This window comes from Lepus europaeus, chromosome 11 (assembly GCF_033115175.1).
Source record: "Lepus europaeus isolate LE1 chromosome 11, mLepTim1.pri, whole genome shotgun sequence".
NCBI classification, from domain to species: domain Eukaryota; kingdom Metazoa; phylum Chordata; class Mammalia; order Lagomorpha; family Leporidae; genus Lepus; species Lepus europaeus.
In genome coordinates, this window is record NC_084837.1 from 24,833,931 (window position 1) to 24,859,148 (window position 25,218).

General features: G+C 44.1%; 1 protein-coding gene across 17 annotated transcripts in view; it reads left to right on the top strand.

The window, feature by feature from the left end:
* The first annotated feature begins 8,230 nt into the window (after positions 1-8,230).
* TRIM9 (tripartite motif containing 9) overlaps positions 8,231-25,218 on the top strand; it is a 118,690-nt gene continuing 101,702 nt past the window's right edge. For all 17 annotated transcript variants that reach the window (XM_062204589.1, XM_062204597.1, XM_062204590.1 and 14 more), the window contains exon 1: positions 8,231-9,052. In XM_062204589.1, coding sequence (XP_062060573.1) covers positions 8,231-9,052 — 822 coding nt within the window. The remainder of the gene's footprint in view (positions 9,053-25,218) is intronic.

The window sequence follows — 25,218 nt, forward strand, 5'->3', positions numbered from 1 at the left end:
TTTCCTCGTTACTTCTTCCCCAATCCCAAATCAGAATCAATGTTAATGACATAGTATTCTGATACCCACTTCTTCCTGGTTCATTCACACAAATTCAAATGAATACAATTATACCTAGGGTTGGATGGGTTACTTTCTTGCATTTTCAAAAAAGAGAATCACAATAAATGCATTTGCCTTCAACCTTTTTTTTTGACAGAATATTAGGATAACCATGTATGTAGATGTCATTATCTATAGATCTAGATCTTAATCTTTTAAAAGAGACACATACATGTGTATGTGTGTGTATGCATGTGTGTGTCTGCCTATAAAATACTTGCCTGCTCACAAACTTAGTATATTCTTAGGATATCCAGTATGCTGGAAAAGTAGAATTGGTGCATTTTTAATGGCTTCTATTCCCCGCCCCCATACACACACACATACCTCAATCTCTACCTAAAATTCACCTTTGTCCTTTCCAGATAACTGGTTTACAGTTAGGTGTGCATGCTTTAATAAATTTCTATGTGTTCATATAGTCAACAAACATGTGCACACAGAGGGGCTTTCAGGAGGGGCAATGTCAAAACAAAAATTATCCTACTTTTACTCCAATGTGTCTTATTTTTTTCTTAATGGAAATCCATATAATTAAAATGCTAACAAATTCTTTCTTTTTTAAAAACCCTTGACATATTCCATAGGATGGATATAATATCATTTATTCAACCATGGTGCCATCAGTGGAATTTGTTTTATCTCTAGGTGAGGACAATATGAACACATTTCTACAGGTATTCTTATATGCTGATGCTTTTTATAACAATTTACAAGGACTGTAATGAGTAAGTTGGAGAGTAGGTATATTTTTAACGTTAATGTTTCCTATATAAGTTACTTAAAATTTTTACCTACAATTAAGTGACCATAGATGTGTATTTCTGGATCCTATCCTGTTTCATTGAGCTACATGTCTATTCCTTAAGCCACTAACACAGTATCTTTGAATACTGTAGCTTTATAGTTACTCTTAAAATCTGATAGTATAAATCTTTCAAGTATGATCTTTCTCAAAGTAGTTTGGGCTGTTCTACCTTCTTTGTACTTTCAAGTAAATTTTAGAATCAGTTTGTCAATTTCCACCAAAAAGAAAAAAGCTTCTGAAATTTTTATTGGAATTGCATTGAATCTATTTACCGATTTGGGGAAAACTGCTATTTTAATCATATTGAGTCTACCAAACTGTGAACCTGGCACATATCTCCATTTATTGAAGCAATCTTTAATTTCTCTCTGGAATGTTTTCAGTTTTCAGTGTAAAATTTTTGCACAGATTTTGTGAATTCAACTTCATCTCTTGATACTACTGTAAAGGCTACACTGTTGGTATCAATTGTCAATTGTGGGCAGCAAGTATAAATAAATATAATTCCTTTTTTAAAAACAAATACTTATTTATTTATTTGAAAGGCAGAGTTATAGAGAGGCAGAGGCAGAGAGAGAGAAAGAGAGGTCTTGCATCCGTTGGTTCACTCCCCAGACAACTTCAATGACCAGAGCTGTGCTGATCTGAAGCCAGGAGCCAGGAGTTTCTTCTGTGTGCCCCACATGGGTGCAGGGTCCCAAGGACTTGAGACACTTTCTACTGCTTTCTCAGGCCATACCAGACAGCTGGATTGAAGGTGGAGCAGCCAGGACTCAAACCAGTGCCCAGGTGGCAGCTTTACCCACTACACCACAGCGCCGGGTCCAAACAATTGCTTTTTGTATACTGAGTTTTCTTCATTCTGGCTAAAGAGATATCAATGATTCCTGGTCGTTGGGTGTCCTAAGAATTGCTTGCATTAGCATTCCAGTTATTGCCCAACCTGGTGGAGGTCCACACGAAGTCACACTTTGTACTCAATGACGCAAACACACTGCTAAGCATAAACCTGAAACTCTTGCTCTGCTTATCTCTTTCCTCGGAAAATTCTAGCTTCCTTGACCATTCCAAAATTCAGTCTATCTGCTCAACTCAGGGAGATGGTTTGGGTTCCTCTTCTGTGGGTCAAAGTGTGGAAACTTTTCTGGCATGAAGCATGAGTGAATTTTGGGCTCACGACTTCGACTTCAGGTATTAGTTATAGCACTACACTGCCTATTATTATTCAGTGTCTGACAAGTGTTGTTTCTCACAGTTAATACTGCTTTTTAGTCATTTTTGGAAGGAGAATATTCCTGTATAGCCAAAAAAGGTAATTCTGCTTTTTAAATTTTTCATGTAATAAATTGTATTCATGGTTCTCCTGATACTGAAACACACTAGCATTCAAAGAAAAATCCCTATTTGGCTATAGTTCATAAATCCCTTAATATAATCCTTAAATTTTTTTAACACTTTTGCATCTAATACTTAGCTTTGGCCTATACTTTTTCTTTATTATGTTTTTATTAGCTATGTAATCATATTTTGTTATTAAAATTATGAAGCTCTCATAATAAAATAAAAATAAAAAATATAAAAAATATCATGTAAGATCTCTGTCTTTAATGTGCTGTACACTGTTATTTAATGTTATAACTAGTACTCCAACAGTATTTTTCACTTTGTGTTTCTATGTGGGGGCAAACTGTTGAAATCTTTGCTTAATATATACTGAACTTATCTTCTGTATATAAAGAGAATTGAAAATGAATCTTGATGTGAATGGAAGGGGAGAGGGAGCGGGAAAGGGGAGGGTTGCGGGTGGGAGGGAAGTTATGGGGGGGAAGCCATTGTAATCCATAAGCTGTACTTTGGAAATTTATATTCATTAAATAAAAGTTAAAAAAAAATTATGAAGCTTTCATAAAGTGGGCTATGGAACAGTCTATATTTTTAACTTAGATTATTTCAATAACATTTAAATAACTTGTTCTTTCTTAATATTTATTTATTTATTTGAAAGTCAGAGTTACACAGAGAGAGAAGGAGAGGCAGAGAGAGGTCTTCCACCTGCTGATTCACTCTCCAATTGGCCGCAACGGCTGGAGCTGGGCCCATCCAAAGCCAGGAGCCAGGAGCTTCTTCCAGGTCTCCCACATGGGTGCAGGGGCCCAAGGTCTTGGGCCATCTTCTACCGATTTCCCAGGCCACAGCAGAGAGCTGGATGAGAAGCAGAGCAGCCAGGACTCAAACCAGCACCCATATGGGATGCCAGCTCTGTAGGTGGCAGCTTTACTCACTACGCCATAGTGCCAGCCCCTAAATAACTTGTTCTTACAAAGTTAACTGGAATTCATCTATGTAATCATTCTATCCTTTTTAATAAGGAATCTGAAATTAACTTTAAAATCTCTGTTATATAGGTTGGTGTATTATTCAGTCTTTCTACTTTGAGTAGTTAGTTAATTTACATTTTGCCAGGAAAGTATCCATTTCCTCTAGGTTTTATAATTTGTTGTCATAGAGTTTCACATAGTTCCCAATATTTGTTAACTTACGAGTTCTATTGTACTTCCCATTATCTTAACACATGTATTTCCTTTCCCAAGCCTCATAATACATGCATCCACTTACAATTATATGAGAAAGTAAAAAAGACACCAAGTAACTCCTCCAATTAAAACCTTATTTTTTATCTTTACTTTCCCATTTCTTCTTCTCCGAATTTCAGGGCCTCAAACTTTAGTCATATCCTGAGGACTCTATCAAGAGTCACTTACTTAGTTTAAAATCCTTCCTCAAGTACTCTTCTTAAACTGGAGTATGTAGTTGTTACATTCTCTGAATTTTTGTGAATATCTTTCTTCAACCTGAGAAGCAAGTAACCATTTGGCTGGTTATAAAATACTTGAGATATGCTATGGCTTAAAATGTATTCCCCCAAGTTGACATGTCGGGGAACTTGATCTCTGCTACAGAGATGTTGGGAGGTGGGTGTTTGGGCCACTCCATTATGGAACACAGGATTCCAACTGGCAGCTCAATCATCAGACCAAATGATTTTTCCTCTTTTAATTTATAATTGTTTTTTTCTGTCATAAGAGCTTGTAAGATTTTCATTTTCTCTTTGGAGTTCAAGAATTGTGTCTGTTTATATGTCGGTCTTTTTTCATCCATGTCATCTATAACTGTAAAATCCTTTCCATCTACAATTTCCCTTCTTTCTTTGATTCAGAAATTATTTTTCAACTGTGGTTTTTTCCTTCATCTTTGACTTTTCCTCTTTCTGTGGTTCCTATTATTCAGAAATTAGGTCTCCCAAATTTTTACTCCAGCTCACTAACCTGAACATCAGATTCATTAAACCACCATTTCTGTGGATTCTCCTGTCTACCCTTCCCAAAGTATTAGTAACCTGTTACTTATAGTTAAAAATACTGCAGGGTTTGAGTAAAGTCATCTTCTCAGTAGTACTAACTAGGCAAAATGCTAAAATGCTCTTAATCCATTATAATAATAACATAATGTAAAATACCAAAGAACGTTAACAACGATAAATTTATGTTATTGAAAGTTAGCACAAAATAGTTTAAGTATAAATTGAAGTATCATTGGGATGAATTGCCTCATGAAAAAGTTTCCTCAGAATTTCTTCTGGAAATAGAAATATCACGTCCATCACTTTTCAAATGATACAATTTTTACCAACTCTATTGAGCACCACTTTTAATCACTAAGTAAATACTTCATGTGTATATGTGTATGTTGTATCATAAAATCTTAAAATGTCAGCCCATCATCAACTTCTTTCACTGATTTTTTTCCCCACTACAACTAAGAAGAGATAACTAGGAACAAACATGGAGGGAGACTAAGAGAGAATCTTTTCTTCTCTGTGCTCACTCTTTAGCCTCAAGACATTGTTGTGTTAAAAATCAAGCATTGGAGTTAAAAACAATTAGAAAAGGAGCTGAATTGTTCATTGGAAAACATTTATCTTTTTCAAAAAGTAGTAGACTTACTAGTGCATTTTGAAGCTGCTCAGCTCTTCACTGAACGCCATTCGGGTGAACAGTCAGTGTCGGGATAATCAGGCACTTGATACAATGAGAACATCTGCAGTCACTCCGGAATGGTCAAAGTTCAGGTCCGCATCCTTGTGCTTCAGGGGACGGACTGATCACCAGCTGGAAGACAGAAGATATTCCCCCATGGAATACATTGCTATTTGATTCCCCCCTAAACACAACTCACGGGGGGGGGGGGGGGGGGCTTTAAACACATTGTGGCCACACAGTGCAACATTAGAGGAAAATCTTCCAAGGCCTACACAAAAATGTTAGAAGAATGAATTCAAGAAGACTCATCAACTGTCCAGGAAGTTACAAAGAATATCATAAAAGTTATCTAAAAATATTAGGCATTCATCATATACAGCCTGAAAGAGTAGAATTCGGTATTTGTGGAATGAATGAATGAACATATTTACATACCTGAGTTCAAATTCCAGCCTCGCTAATACTTGACCTTGAGTACTTAAATGTCTTTGCTTATCCTCAGCTTCCTCATCTGTAAAATGGAGATAATTGTATCTACCTCTTCTTGTTATCACAAGGACTGAACTACAAACATGTAAGACTACTACCTGAACAGGGTGAACTCTCAAATGACAGTCATTTTAAGAGCTCTACTACAACTGGCTTATTAACTCCCCACCAGATAGCTCCAACGATGAAGTCAAATTAGGATGCTATTTACTAGATCAAATCTGTGTATACTGACTACAGCTGTACTGTATGGAGGCACTGTGTGAGGCCACCTCTACATCAACTGTAAGTCTTTACTTTTAGCTAAATGTAAGCTTCCTGCTAATAAGCAGACGTCTTCCCACACTGTGATAAGCAAAGTTCAAACTCATAAAAAGAATAACAGCTGCTCATCTTGCTGGCCCAAGGTTACTGTGACTTGTAGCCAAATGCACACAAAGGCTTGAAACTGATGAGAAGTTCTGGTACTTCTAACAGTTTCTCTGTAATTAGCTAATCGACACAAGCAACTTCTTTTGAGACCCATAAATTAGATGCATCCTGCAGGAAGGGATAACATTCAAACACACCCAGAGAAACTGTACACCTGTAAACAGAATATTCCACCTGTGGATGCTCTGGTCTCCACTTGTTAGAAGCCAGGTTAAAATAAATCACATAGCACTTATGATTTAAATGGCTTTAAAGGACTTTTTCCTCTACAAAATGATCTCACACTGCAATTGGAAAAGGTACTGGAAAGGTCACCTAGTTTATTGGATTATTTCTCCTAGGAAAGGACTACACACAGTCCACTTTTTTGTGGCCAGTAAAGTGGTTTTAAATCATAAATGTAGCTGCATATAATCAGGTTATTTTCTGGAACATAGGAAACTGGGAGATTTTGTAAAACTTGACAAGTGTCTTTGTCATTCACTTCATGAATCGCTCAACAAAAGTCGGCCATGTACCATTCCCTCTAAGTTACTATCTCAGAATGCCCATTCACTCAAAGATTTTCCTTTTCTTTTTTTCACATTCATTCATTTATTTTTTTTTCTTTTTTTTTTTTGACAGGCAGAGTGGACAGTGAGAGAGAGAGAGAGACAGAGAGAAAGGTCTTCCTTTGCCGTTGGTTCACCCTCCAATGGCCGCCGCGGTAGCGCGCTGCAGCCGGCGCACCGCGCTGTTCCGATGGCAGGAGCCAGGTGCTTCTCCTGGTCTCCCATGGGGTGCAGAGCCCAAACACTTGGGCCATCCTCCACTGCACTCCCTGGCCACAGCAGAGAGCTGGCCTGGAAGAGGGGCAACCGGGACAGGATCGGTGCCCTGACCGGGACTAGAACCCGGTGTGCCGGCGCCGCAAGGCGGAGGATTAGCCTGTTGAGCCACGGCGCCGGCCATTTATTTATTTTGAGCCATCATCCTATCAACAGTTCTGCCCCCAAGAGGAAGGGCCTGTTATCACCAGTTATGTCTGGGGAGAGGATGGAGATGAGTATTTCAAAAAATTCGGGGAAAAATAGAAGTAAAATTTATTTTGATGCAAAACATCCTGAAATCCATGCATAGTTTTTTGTTTGTTTTTTCCACAAACCCATTTCCCCTGAGCTTTTCACCCTCATCCATTAGGACTAAGGTGCGAACCACAGCCCACATTCACACCCCCACCCCCACCACCACCACGGTCCTCCCTGGAGGATCAGCAAGGCCCCGGGACCCGTGGCTGTGCAGAGGCTCAGGGCACGTGGCCTGGAGCCGCCCTGTTCAGAGCGAAGCCCCTAGGCTCCCCGGCCCAGAGAATCTCTCACAGGGCTAGTCACCGGACCCAAAGGCGCTGAGACCAACCACCCCGGCCTCCGCCTTGGGAAAGCTCAGCCAGGCATGGGAGGCGAGCAGGCCGGACCGCGCCATGGCGGCGTCGAGAGAGGCCGCTCAGCCAAGCCCGAACCGGAAGCGCGAGGTGCAGGTGTGGCCAGGTGCGGAGCCTTGGCGTCCTTTGCCTACTTCAGTCTCCTGGCGGCACAGGAAACCCCTAGTATCGTCCCTTTTCAGAGAGGACCCGCTGAGGGCTCCCACTCGGGCGCCTCAGACTTGGCAGGGGCTGGGCGGAAGGGGGGCGCTCCCAGGCCGCCGCGGCTTCCTGAGGGAAAGCAGCCCGCCCGCCGCGCGGGAATCCAGGCCCGGCTCCAGGCTGCCGGCCCTGCGGCCCTCGCCCGAGGCGGGGCCGGGCTGGCGGCCCGACGCACACCGCCGTGGACCAGCGCCAGCCTCGCTGTGCGGAGGGGTTTCTCACGCCCCCTGCTCCCGGGTGACTGCACCGGAGGTCGGAAGGAAGCGGGGCGAGGGATGAGTCATCCCCGCTTAATTCCTCCTTCCCGGGCGGGCCCCGAGCCTCCGCACGCCGGCCCCCACCTGGGATCCTGCAGCTGGGAGCCGAGACTCCCCTCGCTCGTTCTTAGGCTCCTCCACCAAACCCCCTGTGGCCTGCGGCGGCGCGGAGACGGGCGGAGCGTGTAGCCAATGAGAGCCTCGCTCTCTCGCCCGCCGTCCAATGGGACGCAGCTTGCTGGCGGGGCGGGCCTTGGAGGGCGGGAGGAGGCGGTCCGAGGCAGGCGCGCGGCGCGGCTGCTGGGCTGCTCACAGACCGAGCGCGTCGCGGGGAGTCGGCGCCCAGGCGACGCGGGAAGGCGCCAGCTCTGCCACCGCCGCTGCCGCTGGCCAAGGTGCTGGACGCCACAGGCCCTTGGCCCGCCTTGCCAGCTCGGGTACCCGTTGCAGCCGCCGCTGCCTCGCTCTCAGCTTGGTCCCCATGGAAGAAATGGAAGAAGAGTTAAAATGCCCGGTGTGCGGCTCTTTCTACCGGGAGCCCATCATCCTGCCTTGCTCGCACAATATATGTCAGGCGTGCGCCCGCAACATCTTGGTGCAAACCCCGGAGTCGGAGTCCCCCCAGAGCCGCCGGGCCTCGGGCTCCGGGGTCTCCGACTACGACTACCTGGACCTGGACAAGATGAGCCTGTACAGCGAGGCGGACAGCGGCTACGGCTCCTACGGGGGTTTCGCCAGCGCCCCCACTACCCCTTGCCAGAAGTCCCCTAACGGCGTCCGTGTGTTTCCTCCAGCCATGCCGCCGCCGGCCACCCACCTGTCACCGGCCCTGGCCCCGGTGCCCCGCAACTCCTGCATCACCTGCCCCCAGTGCCACCGCAGCCTCATCCTGGATGACCGGGGGCTCCGCGGCTTCCCCAAGAACCGCGTCCTGGAAGGAGTCATCGACCGCTACCAGCAGAGCAAAGCCGCGGCCCTCAAGTGCCAGCTCTGCGAGAAGGCGCCCAAGGAGGCCACCGTCATGTGTGAACAGTGCGATGTCTTCTACTGCGACCCCTGCCGCCTGCGCTGTCACCCACCCCGGGGGCCCCTCGCCAAGCACCGCCTGGTGCCCCCGGCCCAGGGCCGCGTGAGCCGGCGGCTGAGCCCGCGCAAGGTGTCCACCTGCACGGACCACGAGCTGGAGAACCACAGCATGTACTGCGTGCAGTGCAAGATGCCCGTGTGCTACCAGTGCCTGGAGGAGGGCAAACACTCCAGCCACGAAGTCAAGGCTCTGGGGGCCATGTGGAAGCTGCACAAGGTGAGTCCTAAGAAACCCCAGCCCCGACCCCTCGGGCTCTGCGCCAGACGGGTCCCCCTAATTCATGCACAGCGCATCCCAGTGGGGGCGCAGTGCAGGTGCCTGCGATGTCTGCCTCCCCCGGCTGGTGCATTGCAGGAGGTGCAAGGGGACCTTAAACGGCGCACAGAGGAGTCGAGTATCCCCCCCCCGTACCCCCTCCCCTTCCAAGAGTTTCTGCGAAGATGCCTTAGAGAGGATCTCCCGCAGCGCACTGTCTGTGCGCCGGGTCTGCAGCCTGTGGCGGCCGCCGCCAAGGAAGAAAGCCCGTGTGCCAGGGCAGAGCCGCGTGGGTGCCCGGGACTGCCGGGTGCGTTCGAGGACAGGGACGGCTCCGAGCCTCCGGGCGGGAGTGCGGTGGAGTCCCGCGCACCGCGGAGGGCGACGCTGATGCTTCGGCGGGCGCGGTGAGGCTCGGCAGGGGCTGGGGAGACGCCTCTGGTGGAATACTGATGAGCCCGCGCTGGGCCTGGCTTGGCCCTGCCGCCGAGAGGACGCGTCGCAGGGGGCTGAGATGGCGTGGGGGGCTCACACTCAAGAGGCGGGGGTGGAGGGAACCTTGCAGTCGCCGTGGCAACACGGGGAGCAGGCTCGGGTCCTGACCCTCCCTACGTGGGGACCCAGAGCCCACCCGGCCTGAAAGCCAGGCCGATGCATCTCCCAGGGTGACAGCCTGCCCTGACCCACCCAGATATTCATTTCTGCCGGATTCAGCCCTTCTCTTCTTTCTCAGTTGTGAGTGCCAAGCTTGGGACACCTGTTACCGGTTCATCCTTCAGGGCTGTTGAGATGGAGCCTCTGCCACGGCTTTGCAGGAAAAGTGCCTGCACCAGCTTGTTAGGCCAGCCCCCCCACCCCCAACCCCCGGTCACAGCCCTCCCCAGGGTTTCCTCGAAGTGGTCTGCTGGACCCCCATGGCCTGTTCTGAGGTCCACCAGACCTCATTGCCTCTCACCCACTCCTTCCACCCCTGCCACAGTGCCGGTCTCTGTTTCTCCATCAACACCACCCCAGTACCTTTGCACCTGCTGTTTCCTCAGCCTGAGGCTCTTCCCAATACCCTAGATCCCAATGCCTCATTCACTTGCCTCCCTTAGATATTGGTTCAGCTGTCGCCTTTGCAGAGAACCGTCCTGTCTGCACTTGTTGCCACCCACCTCAGATACTCCTGACCTCCCTGCTCGCTCGCTCGCAGTGGCACATGTTGCTCCCTGGGTGTGCTATGTATTATAGTTACAGTGTTATTTGTCTGTTGTTCCCCGCCTCCCCCCCACACACACACACAAACACACATGAACATAAACTTCACCTTAAAGAGGTCTTTGCAGTATTGTGCCTACACTGCTTAGGAGGAAGGAATCCAATCTTGGGATGCACATACATTTGACTGAATAACTCAGGGGTGTGGCAGGCAGTGCGGGAGTTCAGGGTGACTGGGGGGAGGTTTTCTTTTTGTCACTGAGTTGCAGCCCCAAGGATGAGCCAGGGCAGTGAAGAAGGTGGGCAGATGTCAGCTGGTGCAGATGGCTCCGCTCCGGGCTTCCTGGCATTCCTCACAGACTGAAGAAGCTAGCCTTCGACTGCATAACCTTGGGGTTAAGGCTAGACATTGGTGTTTTATTTACAGCTAGAAGAAAGTAAAATAGTATCATTTTCAGCATTCAGTGGAGGTTTTCTGGACTCCTTATCCCAGTCCAGTGTGACCTGTGTTTACAGTCGTTTGTGTTCTCACATGCAACCATTTAGAACATTTTAACACTAATGGAGATTTAAGTTAGCACCAGATTTGAGCCCCATGAGGCACATACCCCTGCTCTTTTCACGGTTCAGTTTCAATTTTCTAAAATGACATTTCGTTTTGGAAGTTTTCAGGACTTTATTTCACAGCCAGTCTTTTCTTCACATTGTGTTTTCGCTCGTAAACTGCTGACTTTAGTCTGTGTTGAACTGCCCTACAGACTAGCTAAGAAATTAGTCACTCTAGCTGGGAAAAGAACTCAGGGTTACTCGCAAATCAGGATGGTCAATCCACAGTCTTGTTTTTCTATGAAGAACCTCTCTGCTCACCCAAAGGATCATTTACATCTCTGCCAAGCCCGTAGAGATCTGAGATCTCAAATCATTTGTTTTACCAGTGATGCAATTTGGGAATAGACATGTTGGTGCTGGCTGGTTTAAAACCTGGGTGTCTGCTAAACAGAGTCATGTGGAAACCCTGGAGACGTGCAGTAAGTTGGCTGGAAGACCATTTATTCTCAGATTTTGCACATGTTTTCCAAAATACTAAGTAGGTATGATTTTTGTTCTGCCAGAATCAGGATTATTAAACTGCCAAGAAAGAATAAGCCAAAAAGGGTGACAAATTTTAACTTTCACTTGTCATCTGTTAGAGGAGCAACAAACAGTACTCCTCCACCTTCTTTCTTTAACAGGTAGCTATGTGTTAGCTTTCTATTTTCTCACTTAGTCTGTTTGAATTAAGAAGTTAATGAGGCCGGCGCCGCGGCTCACTAGGCTAATCCTCCGCCTTGCGGCGCCAGCACACCGGGTTCTAGTCCCGGTCGGGGCACCGATCCTGTCCCGGTTGCTCCTCTTCCAGGCCAGCCCTCTGCTGTGGCCAGGGAGTGCAGTGGAGGATGGCCCAAGTGTTTGGGCTCTGCACCCCATGGGAGACCAGGAGAGGCACCTGGCTTCTGCCATCGGATCAGCGCGGTGCGCTGGCCGCAGCGCGCCTACCGCAGCGGCCATTGGAGGGTGAACCAAAGGCAAAAAAGAAGACCTTTCTCTCTGTCTCTCTCTCTCACTGTCCACTCTGCCTGTCAAAAAAAAAAAAAAAAAAAAAAAAAAGAAGAAGTTAATGATATCTGTATCACCACAAAAGATCAGGCCAGAATTTCTGTACCCTTCAAAACACAGGAGAGTAAACTACTAAGTAGTTCTCCCCAAACTCGGGCAATTAGTTATCAACACAGGTTATTACTAGATCTGAAAGTTTTCATTAATTTTCTACCATATTAGTCATTTCTACTCATAAAGAAAACCCTATGATTAAGTATTTTCCTAAAATGGCTGAAATTTATTCCTAAATAGTTTTAAAACATTTAGTTGACATTTACTAATTCTCAGTGGACTAAATTACAATTTTTTTAGGTATTTGTGGCCTTCAAAATCCATGAAAAATGACATATGAAGTGGCCTTGTAAGTCAGTCCTCCGATAGCAGTTTCAATTTATCAGTACTTGCTACTGATAAATTATGATTTTTTTCCCGTATCCAACTTAAGAATGTCAACCAAAATATGGTTCTAGACAGTCCCAAATGGGCAGTTGGAACTGTCATTATTACTTGTAACTTTAAGCAGTTCGCATTCCTAAATTAATATTATCCTTGAGTTCCTGGTATGCTTTACTAGTCACTGGATCACTAATATGTTTGTAATCATTCTTTTGTGTCTATGCTATGGAGCAAAGAGCTTCTTGTCTTAAATAATACTTATTGTGAGTCATGTCCCAAATGTCATTCTCTCTTACCTTTGTTTTTTTGAACATGCAATTGAAACGGTATTTTAAAATAAATTTTTCAGTGGACATGTTTTCATTTGCAAAGTATTCTGGAAAAAAAAAATACCTGCTCAGTTGTGTGGTAGCATCTCATTGAATATTTGTGTAGCAAAATGTATCATATAATGTTGCTGAAATAATATTCAGTTAACAGAGCAGTAAACATAACATAAACAGAAGAGAGCAGTGCTTCTCTATATAACAGGTCTCATAGATTCATGGTTTTTGATTTTGTTTTAAGTCACTTGTAGTACAATCAGATCACTCAGTGTGCAACGTAAACATCCTTACATATCTTCAGGAGACAGATGCGCCTTAGAACGCCAGTCAGCTAGCTCTTTCCATTACGCCTCAGGAGATAAATAATTCCCTCTCTGTCTGGCGTTCTAAGGTGCTGATGCTGAACCTGTTACTCGTACTGGGAGACTCTTAAGCAGATCTCATAACCTCTGTTCATTTCCAAACCACAAAAATGTAAAGGAGTTAAAACTGTATTTGTGAAAGTATTTTGAACTATATTCATTAAATAAAAATAATAATAAAATGCAATAGCTCTTCCAATAAAAAATTAAATTAAATTTAAAAAAAAGAAAGTATTTTGAAAAAAATAACACATGTTTATAACTTGCCAATTTCAGTTTGGTGCAAGTGAAAGCTATTTGTGTAATACAGAAGTCAGTGTCTTCCCCCAGCAACAATGGCTGCCTACAAATCTCATCCCTAACTTGGGGTTCTTTGCTCGCTCCTTTCAGAGCACGGGGCCTGGTCCAAAGCTGCTCTGAAAGTTACCTAAAAGAATGAGCCACATTCTCATGGGTCCAGAAAGAATACTCAGTTAAATCAAGTTCAAAGAATAAGAATGATGAAAAAGTTCATATATTAAGCAATGGTATTTTGTTATTCGTTAACAAAGCTGAAGTGATGGCGTACATGACTGTTATTCTCCAGTAAGCATGTTGTTGCTTTGGAATAGCTGGGATTTTTCTTTCCTGTATACACCATGGAAAGATACTATTAATTGGAATTTTAGGTCAGTTCACAGTTTGCATAAAGTTAGAGAAAATTATCATAGCCATCTGTTACTGAGTAATACAAATAATGTACAGACAAGAATTATCCTTAGCAATACTACAACAAATTGCACTCTGCCCCCTAAACAAGTTAGAGGACTTTTTAAAGTGTGAATCTGCATATAATCTGGGCATAGAGGAACAAAGAACTCATTATGTGATAGAGAGTTAAGAACAAAGTATTAATTTTTTTTTTTTCAGTCTCATCAGGAACTGTTGGAGGTAAGCAAAAGAAACCCACTTAACTAATCTCAGTGGACTTCAGGGAAATGAGATAAAGGAAAATGGAGCCTGAAAACCACAGAGTTCACCCTCAAAATCAGTGAGTCAGCTTGGATTAAGTTATGCTGCAATAATAAACAGTCTGTGAGTCTCGGTGGATTACAACAGCAGCAGCTAATTTCTTACTCGTGGTAATGTCACTGCCAGTGCTTTATTTTCTGCTTTAGCTAGTGTCTGCTGGTTTTCTGCCACTTTGAACTAAGTTCTGATTTTTAAAAAAAGCATGCGAATTATGACATATAAATGTTTTTATGTGAAGATTCTAATTATTTTCTAAAATGTTTATTTATTTGAAAGACAAGAGAGAGAGAGGTCTACCATTTGCTGATTCGCTGCCCAGATGCCCACAACAATGGGGCTGGGCCAGACCAAAACCAGGGTAACTCAATGTTTATCTCGACACTTGATCTTAGCCAAAAGGCCGTGAAGTGATCAATGCATATCTCTAAGGTGGGTAGCAAGGGACCTAACTACTCAAACCATCACTCACTGCTTTCCAGGGTGTGCACTAGCAAGAAGCTGGAATCTGAAGCGGAGCTGGGCCTCAAACCCAGGCAGTGTGATATGAGAGCAGGCATCTCACACAGCATCTTCACCAATATGCCAAACACCCACCACAGGTTCTAATTCTTAGTAATTCTAGATATTGTCTTCAGAAGACTAAGAAGACTACATTCTGATGCCATAAGTTCAAAGGGAGAGGCAGCTTAGATACAGTGAAGAAGAAATCATATAATATTTAATGTTGTCTATCCGTTTACTACTGGGTCTATCTTTACTAACCTATTGGCTGGTTTCTTCAAATATTCTTATTATAAAAAGCCCTACGGGATTTTTAAAAAGGTTTTATTTATTTGAAAGGCAGAGCAAAAAAGAGACAGACAGACAGACAAACATCAATCTTACATCTGCTGGTTCACTCCCCAAACTGCTGCAATGGCTGATGCTGATCCAAGACTAAGCCAGGAGCCTGCAACTCCATCCAGGTCTTCCATGTGAGTGTTAGGGGCCCAAGGACTTGGGCCATCTTCTGCTGCCTTCCCAGGCACATTGGCAGGGAGCTGGATCAGAAGTGGAGCAGCTGGGACTGATATGGGATGCCAGTGTCACAAGCAATGGCATCACATGCTGCATCACAACACTGGTCCATTTTTTTTTTTCTTTGTCAACTCTAAATTACTCAGTGTATGTGCAGATGGAACCAAATAGGCTGGAGAGGAGGCTCTGTAATCAGATTTCTCTCAGTAGTCGACTTTGTCGAGGCCAGAAACTTCTGCAGGTATCAGCCTTCCAGGATTCATTTTGTTTTGCCCCAGACTCTAGGTCACAATTTCTCACTAATTTTCACAGCCGATTTCTAACCTTAGGAAAAGAGTTAGCTACACAGTGGGCACCATCAGTGTACTCAGATGGCCAGAGCCCACCTAGGCTTGGTCAGCAGCACGTCTCATTCATCCTAAAAGATGTGTCAGAGCCAGAACCACTTCCCTGGGTTTCTCGCAGTGGTTTCATCCCCACCCCTGAAATGGGCCCCTCTCTTAAACTGAGAGCCATCTCCAAGTGAAACTTCTCAGGAAGACCCAAGCAGAATGTACTTTCCCCTCTGCCCCACCCCCAGCCCTGTTTTTCACTGCATCTGTATCAGAGAAATCATCACAACATCAGCTCACTTTTGTTTGGTCCTGGCCTTGCCATCTTTTTAACTTTTCTGGTTTAAAGTACAGCATGTTGGCCATAGCCCCATCTGCCTGTCAACATCTCCTCCTCCTTGACACCACCTGGCCTTCCAGTCTATCCTGGACCCATCTCTTCCTGTCCATCAGACATGCCCATTACTTACTTTCCTTCCTTCCTTCCTTCCTTCCTTCCTTCCTTCCTTCCTTCCTTCCCTCCTCCTCCTCCTCCTCCTCCCCCTCCTCCTCCTCCTTCTTCTTCTTTTCTCTCTCTCTCTCTCTCTCTCTCTCTCTATATATATATATATATATATATATATATATATATATCTTTGATTTGTTTGTTTACTTAAAAGACAAAGTTATGGGGGAAGGAGGGAAAGAGAGAGCGATTGGTCTTCAATCCACTGGTTCACTCCCCAAATGACCACAGCTGGGCTGATCTGAAGCCAGAAGACAGGAGCCTGGAGCCTCCTCCAGGTCTCCCATGTGGGTGCGGGGGCCCAAGGACTTGGGCTGTCTTCTGCTGCTTTCTCAGGCCATAGCAAAGGGCAGGATCAGAAATGGAGCAGCTAGGACTCAAACCAGGGCCCTTATGGGATGCTGGCACCACAGGAGACCAGATCACCCAGCTAGCTTGCCTTGCCAGGCTGTCTCCATGCAGCCAGCCTCAGCAGCCTTGCACTAAACTAATCTGCCTGCCGAGAACCTGCTGCTACTCCCCAGTCCCACCAGAGTCCCTCCAGCACCTGCAGCCTACCCCACCCCAGCTGGATTTTTTTTTTTTTGGTAGCTATGGAGATGGAGTTTGCTTTATTATGACTAACTCATTTTTAAGCTGAAAAAGCAAGAAAACTTTCAGAGTTTCTAGCCATGAATGGACTATTGATTTTTCCCTTCTCAACCCACCTGTCTATAGAGAGGTTGGTAGCCCAAGGTTCTACTCCTGCTGCCCCTGAGTGTCTAAAGCAGATCTGACCATCTAGTCCACTTCCTTCTACAGATTGGTCTCAAACTCTTTTCCCAGACTTTTCTTCTGCCCTCCCCAGCCCTTTTAACTCCCATGTCTGTGTTCTAATGCTGAATATTCTCCCACTGCATTATAATTGCTTATGTTAGGATTTCCCCTGGGCTGGCGCCATGGCTTACTTGGTTAATCCTCCGCCACCGGTGCCAGCATCCCATATGGGTGCCAGGTTCTAGTCCAGGTTGCTCCTCTTCCAGTCCAGCTCTCTGCTGTGGCCCGGGAGGGCAGTGGAGGATGGCCCAAGTGCTTAGGCCCCTGTAGCCGCATGGGAGACTAGGAGCATGTCTCCTGGCTTCGGATCGGCACAGCTCCGGATGCAGCGGCCATTTGGGGAGTGAACCAATGGAAGGAAGACCTTTCTCTCTGTCTCTTTCTCACTGTCTATGACTCTACCTGTCAAATAAAAAAAAAAAAAAGAATTTTCCCTAACACTTCTTGGTCATACTATTTCTTATATATCTGTGTTCCCCCATTTTTGCAGTTAGTAAATATCAAAGGTTGGTTTAATGAAAAAAGGAATAAAATGAAGATTAATAATTAACAATATATCCCAATATTTTAACTTTCTTACAGCCTAACAATATGATTAAATTTGAAACCTACTTTCATAATTATTGCTAAAATATACTGAGCACTTACTACATACCAGGCACTATTCTAAACCCTTTCTAGCATTTACTCATTTAATCTTCATAATCTATACATCTTCCTAGGAGAAAATCAGGGCACTGAGAGGTTATGAAGTTATATGCCAGTTATAAGTGGCAGAGTTGGGGGTTTGAACCCAAGCTGTCTGCAGAGCTCATGTATTTAGTTGTGATTCTGTCAAACCTTCTGATAAGCCCAAGAAATGTACAACCCTTTAAGCAGTGTTGCAATCTTGTGGGTAACAGTGATGTAACCAACAGCTGAGAATCTTCAGTTCTCATGTATGAAAACACTGAAAAATTAGAAGTCATTTTTCTGCTCAGTTTCCCTGTGATAAAACAGATTTAAAGAGAAGCGGGGCAGGGAGGAGAGGCAGATGCATTGAGTCTTCCAGAGACCAGATCACCAGTTGTATGATGGGTGTGAGCAGGTGGGCTTAGCTTGTGAGGGCTGCGTCCTGCCTCCCATCTGAGATGAGTGGCAGGTTGACAGTAGAGATCTATCAGCTGAGCATGGAGTTGTCCCTCTTCTAACAAAATCATGTGTCTTGACATTTTAGACTGAAAATAGCATGAAAGAATAAGTGGATTTTTTTATTTTAAAAATATATTTATTTGAAAGACTGAGCTACAGAGAGAAGGAGAGAGAGATATTCCAACCACTGGTTCCCCAAATGGCTACAACAGTGGGACTGGGCCGAGACAAAGCCACAGGCCAGGAGCTTCTTCCAGATCTCCCACGTAGGTGCAAGTACCCAACTACTAGGACCATCTTCCACTGCTTCCCCGGGCACTTTAGCAGGGAGCTGGATCAGAAGTGGTGCACCCGGGACTTAAACTCATGCCCATATGGGTTGCTGGTGTCGCAGGCTGTGGCCCAACCTACAACGCTGGCCCCAGTAAGTGGATTTTTCAAATAGAAGTGGTACTTCAGCGTTTCTGTAGATCTAAAACATTTACAAGGCCATTTATGAAGATGAAAAACCAGTAAGCATGTATGAGCTCTATGTTATGTTTTTTTTCTTGTTTGTGGTTAAAAGAAAATTTGCAGGGACTTGAGAAAGTTTGTGGGAAAATGGAATTAAAAGATGTTTATTTTGGTGCAAAAAGCATTTGAAATGCATGTGTACTTTTCTCACAATGTACATTTTACCTACCTTTGACCGTAAAATATTTTTAAGTTAAGTAAATTGGAAAATGCTGATATTTAGAAATGGAATTAAGCACTGCCAAACAAGATTGTTTTTCATAAGCCTTGCTGCTATGGTTTGGATGTGTTCTCCTAAAGTTCACTAATTACATACTAAACCCCCAATTCAGCAGTGTGGAGAGATGAGACTTTTGAAAGGTTAGGCCCTGAGGGCCATGCCCTCTTGAGTGGTTAGTGCCATGATCCCTGGTGTCCGTTATCAAAGGATGAGTTCAGCCCCCTCTCCTCCGGCTCTCCGGCCACATTTCACCACATCAGGATGCAGCAGAAGGCTCTCCCCAGATGCTGCAGCCCCTCAATCTTGAGCCTCCCAGCCTCCCCAGCTGTGAGCCAAATAGATTTTTGTTCTTTGTAAATTACTCATTCTACCATAACAGCACAAAACGGACTAAGACGCTTGCACAGAATCAGAACTGAACATTTTTTACGAACAGCTCTAATCAAAGAACAAACTGTTTCGGAAAGAAATAGCTTTGGGAAGAGAATGCTGAACATTGTTCCTTGGTGTGGGAATAACCACCTCGCGTCAGCAGCCAGCACACAGAGTTACGTGAGTCTCATCTGCTGCTGGTTTATTCGTGTGAAGCTGACTTCCCAGCCTGATAGCATCAAGTTCGCTTTATTGGGAATTTTCTTCGCCTTCCTCTTTACTCTTCTCTTTGCAGCCTGCATTGTGAGAAGTAATTGTTTGACACCAAATGCTCATCACTGACTCATGCTCCCGTGTTGTTCTGACAGGGCAACACTGTTCTTAATGCACTGTATCTCATAGCTATTCTTGAACAAGGCAGTTTGCAATGAGGAGTAAATGTGAATACGGGGGAATAAACAGTTTCTACTTCATGCAGGTGTTCATGGTAGGCTTTGTGATTCTGTAGGAAGCAAAATCTTGGCTGGTTAAATATGCACAGGCTCAACTCAATCCAACTTACCCAAAGCTAAATAGAAATGACTCTATAATATTATCTACATTTTTGATTGATTGAGCTCTAGTTTCTTTTAATCAGTGCAAATAACCAAAAGTTGAGTTTTAGATATATCTGGTTTATTATCTCATACTACTGATGATATTTTTGCCATCACCAAGACAAAAAAACTCATGAAACTGATAAAATGATATTGTTTATTCTGTGCCACCCTCTATCTCACACTTGTAAAATCTTCTCCCAAGAGCATTCATCACATAAAGTCAAATGGAAAATTGGACTTCTGTCCAGTCTAATAAATCTTACATGGCCCAGATAAATCCATGATGCTTTTAACAAGCAGTTGCTATTGAGTTTATTGACCATCAATCATCTAGCCAGGACTTATCAAGGAAAGATGATAAACAGCTTTCAGCAAGCAATCAATCCAGTATGAAGTGCTACCTTCTGCCACTGTGGAAGTGAATCTGCCATGGCCGGATCTAAAACATTGTTCAATATTGAATAAAAATATTTCCAGTTTGAGAACCAAAACATGTGAAATCTAAAACTTTCATGACTACTAAATTTCTATGATAGCCTCAATAAAAAAGTATACAGAATGTGATTACCCTCCTTTTAAAATCCCGTCTCATTTAATTTTTAATTTTTTTAGTTATTTATTTATATATTTCATTTGAAAGGTAGAGAGAGAGAGAGATCACCATCTGCTGGTTCACTCCTCAATTGCTTGCAACTTTTGGGGCTGGGCCAGGCCAAAGCTGGGAGCTAGGAACCTCATCTGGGTTTCCCACATGGGTGGCATGTACCCAACTATCTGACCCATCACCTGTTGTCTCTCAGGGTACACATAAACAGGAAGCTGGAATTTGGAGCAGAACTGGGACTTGAACCCAGGCACTGCAATATGGGATGCAGGTATTCCAAACAACATTTTAATTACCGAACCAAACATCCACCCCAGAATGACACATTTGGGGGACCAGTGTCATGGCTCACTTGGTTAATCCTCTGTCTGCAGCACTGGCATCCCATATGGGTGCTGGGTTCTAGTCCCGGTTGCACCTCTTCCAGTCCAGCTCTCTGCTGTGGCCCGGGAAGGCAGTGGAGGATGGCCCAAGTCCTTGGGCCCTGCACCCGCATGGGAGACCAGGAGGAAGCACCTGGCTCCTGGCTTCAGATTGGCATAGCTCCGGCTGTGGCGGCCATTTGGGAGGGTGATCCAACAGAAGGAAGACCTTTCTCTCTGTGTCTCTCTTTCACTGTCTAACTCTATATGTCAAATAAATAAATAAATAAATACTTTAAAATTTTTTTAAAAAATAAAAAAGAATGACACATTTGTACCTGGAATAGGATATGGATTTCTGGCTGATCTGGTCACTACATATTAAACAAAAATGTGGAAAAGTTTGAATTGACAGTAAACTCCTGCTGTGTAAATATAAAATATATCACTAAAACTATTGGTATTCATTAGCAAATCAGTACATAAATATTTCACAAGAATTTAAAGAAACTTTGAGCTAATAGAGAAAACAGATGTTTCTGGTATTGAGATTAGCTTCAGTTCTTGTTGACATCACATTGATTATTTGGTGTGATACTAACACAGCATTTGAGGTCGCAATGATTATATCAGGGTTGAATGATCGCCTAAAATCACACAGATTGATAAAGGCGGATCTTGAAACCAGGCCTGTTCATTCATAAGCTCAACACGCTTTCCTGTGAACCACACTAAATATTATTCTGGTTAAAATTTATCTCAAAATGTTCCATTGTGTATAATTCAGCTCAAATTTGGCTGTTGATCACACATTTTGCATTGAACTCAAAATCTAAAGCTCACTGGAACCTCCTCATGGAAAAACTAAAACTATCTCACACCCAGCATACCTGGATCTAAATTCATCATCTCCCTCCAATTTATAACTTGTAGATCTCTTCCTCTTCCTTTTTAAATAGGAACCAAATAATGCAAGCATCTTAACTCCAAAGACTGGTGAAGAGTACTGATACAACGTAAGTTCCCATCCCCAATTTCTAGTAACCTCTTTTCATCTCTGTGGATTTGCCTAATCTGGATATTTCATAAACATTAATCATACGTACAGCTATTGTGCCTGGGAAACCAGTGGAAGATGGCTCAACTGCTTGAGCCCTGGCCACCCATGTGGAAGACCCAGATGGAGTTCCTGGCTCTTGGTTTCTGTGTGGCCCAGCCCCTGGCAGATGTAGCCATTTGAGAAGTGGACCAGAGTGCGGTAAAAGTCTATCTTTCTCTCTCTGCCTGTCTTTCACTTTCCCTCTGTGTTTCAAATAAATAAAATGAATCTTAAAAAAAAAATAGAATCATACAATATGTAACATTTTGAGTCTGACTTTTTAGCATGACTTTTTTTTTTTTTTTTTTGGACAGGCAGAATTAGACAATGAGAGAGAGAGAGAGAGAGAGAAAGGTCTTCCTTCCATTGGTTCACCCCCAAATGGCTGCTACGGCCAGCCCACTGTGCCGATCTGAAGCCAGGAGCCAGGTGCTTCCTCCTGGTCTCCCATGCAGGTGCAGGGCCCAAGCACTTGGGCCATCCTTTGCTGCACTCCCGGGCCACAGCAGAGAGCTGGACTGGAAGGGGAGCAACCAGGACTAGAACCTGGGGTGCTGGTGCCTCAGGCAGAGGATTAGCCAAGTGAGCCACTTCGCTGGCCTTAGCATAACATTTTTAAGGTTTATCCATCTTGTAGTGTAAATCAATACTTCATTCCTTTTTATGACTAAATAATAAACTATTGGATATATCATATTTTGTTTATACTTCCGTCAGTCGATGGGCTTGGTTGTTTCAAGTTTTTGGTTATTTTTGGTAGCGTTGCTATGAACACTCATATGTATATGTTAGTATGGGCATGTTTTCAATTATCTTGAGTTTTATGGGGGTTTTATTCTTGGTTCCTGGTCCAAAGCTCCTGAAACTTCTGGGATTTCCCATTCCAAGTTCATGCTGGTGAGTTTGTGGGCCTCCCAAAAAGCTCCAGGGTGAGTGCTGTGCTGGTCAGCAAAAGACCAAAGGTGAGATCAGAGAGTGTGAGCTTTCAGCCCCACCTGCTGACTGCTGACCCGCGGGGGTGGGAGCGAGCCTGGATATTGAGTCCTATTAAAACTCGAACAAAGAGCTTTGGAGGAGCCTCTGGGCTAGTGAGGTGCTAGAAGGGTGACAAACTTAGAGAAGATATAGAAATACCACTCCTTCCTCATACCTTATGCATTCTTCCACTTGGCTGTTATTTTCCTCTGTCAACCAGTACTATGAGTCATTTATTGTAGTCATTTATTGGGTATGAAAGAGGGTTCCCTGAAACCATCATCAAGTCAGACAGAAGTACGGGTATCCTGGGGACTCCGGGCTTGTGACTGATGTCTGAAGTGAGGACAGTCTTGTGGGATTGAGCCTTTTGGTTTGTGGATTCTAACCATGGGAGCTACTGTCAGAATAGGATTGAATTGTTGGGCACTTATTGGTGTCACAGAATTGGAAAATCGCAGAAGTATATACCTAGCAGTAGAGTGATTGGGTTGTATGGTTACTCCACGTTTAACATGTTGAAGATCTGTCAAACTATTTTCAAAGATGCTGTCTTACATTCCCACCAGCAGTGTATGAGGGTTCCAATTTCTACACGCCTCACCAATACTTGTTATTGTTCATCTCTTTTATTATAGCCATCCTGAAGGAAGTGACCGGATGTCTCACAGTGGGTTTTGATTTGCATTTCCCTAATGACTAGTGATGTTCAGAATCTTTTCATGTGCTTATTTGCTACTTCTTGTCATTTTTAAAAGACTTATTTATTTATTTATTTACTTACTTATTTAAAAGACAGAGTTATAGAGAGGCAGAGAGAGAGGTCTTTCATCTGCTTGTTCACTCCCAAAATGGCTACAATGGCCGGAGCTGGGCCAATCTGAAGCCAGCAGCCAGGAGCTTCTTCTGGGTCTCCCATGCTGGTGTAGGAGCCCAAGGACTTGGGCCATCCTCCACTGCTTTCCCAGGCTATAAAGGAGAGCTGGATCAGAAGTAGAGCAGCCCGGACTTGAACTGGCGCCAGCCCTGCAGGCGGCAGCTTTACCTGCTGTGTCACATCGCCAGCCCCAACTTTTTGTCTTTTTAAAGAGAAATCCTTTGTTTATTTTTTCACTGGGTTGGCTTGTTGGTTGAGAGTTCTTTATGTATGTTGGATACTTTTTTACTTTTAAAATGGAAGGGGCAGGGCCAGTGTTGCGATGCAGCCGGTTACACTGCTACCTGCAATGCCAGCATCCCACATGGATGTTGGTTTGTGTCCTGGCTGCTTCACTTCTGATCCAGCTCCCTGCTAATGCATGTGGTAAAGCAGTAGAGGATGACCCAAGTGCTTAGGGCCCTGTACCCACATGGGAGGTGTGGATGGAGTTTTAGGTTCCTGGCTTTGTCATGGCCCAGTCCTGCTTGTTGCAGCCATTGGGGAGTGAACCAGCAGATGGAAGACCTCTCTCTGTCTCTCTCTGTTTCTGTCACTCCTGTTTTTCTGTAATTCTGCCTTGCAAATAGATAAATAAATCTAAAATGGGGAGGATCTAGATGTGAGCTTCTTGTCTCTCAGAGACACTCAACGGAGGAGAGAAGCAGAGGCAGGGCTAAGAATGAGGGAAACTGTCATGCCAGGCCCCAGGACCTACTGCAATTTTCTTGTTCAGTAACCATTAATAAGCCAATTTTGGGCCAGAGCTTAGATAAGCTTCATGAGGACTGGCTCTGACAAATAGGAAACATGGAAAAACTCCAAAAGCAGAAAGAAAAAAATTGAATTATACAAGTCCCACTTCTCCTGCCCTTGGTAATGGAAATCACTTCCGTCAGATCTCTTGGAGTTCCAGTGGTGCTGCATTTTCTGGCACTTGAGGGTTATCACTGTGCTGTTCAAAAAACTCTCTTTAGAGTACCAGAATGATGGAATCGTCCTCTACTTTTGGGTTTTAAATTAATATAATTGGAACACTGGGTCTTAGAGATGACCTAACCCTCTCTAATGTCAGAAAAATCGAATGCTTTATTAAATTACCATAATCATTTGGATGTGCAGACTTCTATAAAATATTATGAATGTCCAAGTATACATTTTCAGTTGCTCTTCTGTGTGAATGTTCAATGAGGCTCGTTTGAACTACCTTTTCTTTTGGGGGTCTCTCCTATGCCCCAAGGTATACATAATCACAGGGTATCAGAGTTGATCTTAACCTTGTTTTCTCTAACAGGAAATTTTATATAAGTTTCAATAGAAGCTATAAATTAACCCTCTCTACATTTATATAAATATATACATAGGGACTATAAAATAACTATATAGATATATAAAAATGTTTTTTCACTGTAACTGCATATTATTTGTATATATTGCCTTTTAGCCTTTGAGATAGTGCCTTTTCCCAAAAGACCAATCTAATGGTAGGGTTTTCTACCTGGGACTGGAAAAGGAAGTGTTTGCAGGCACGAAGTTTTACTGTGCTCCCTACACAGAAAGAACACTGCATTGCCACCTGGCTGTCTCCTTGGATTGGCTGTCTGTTGGCTCCTGCCCTATCAAAAAGCACGAAGGAAGATTCTGGAATGAAGCAAAAGGGAGTCTCCTGGGGCTCCTCTCCCCATTCTTTCACAAGACTTGATAGCTCTCTTGGCATCTTGCTGACGACTAGG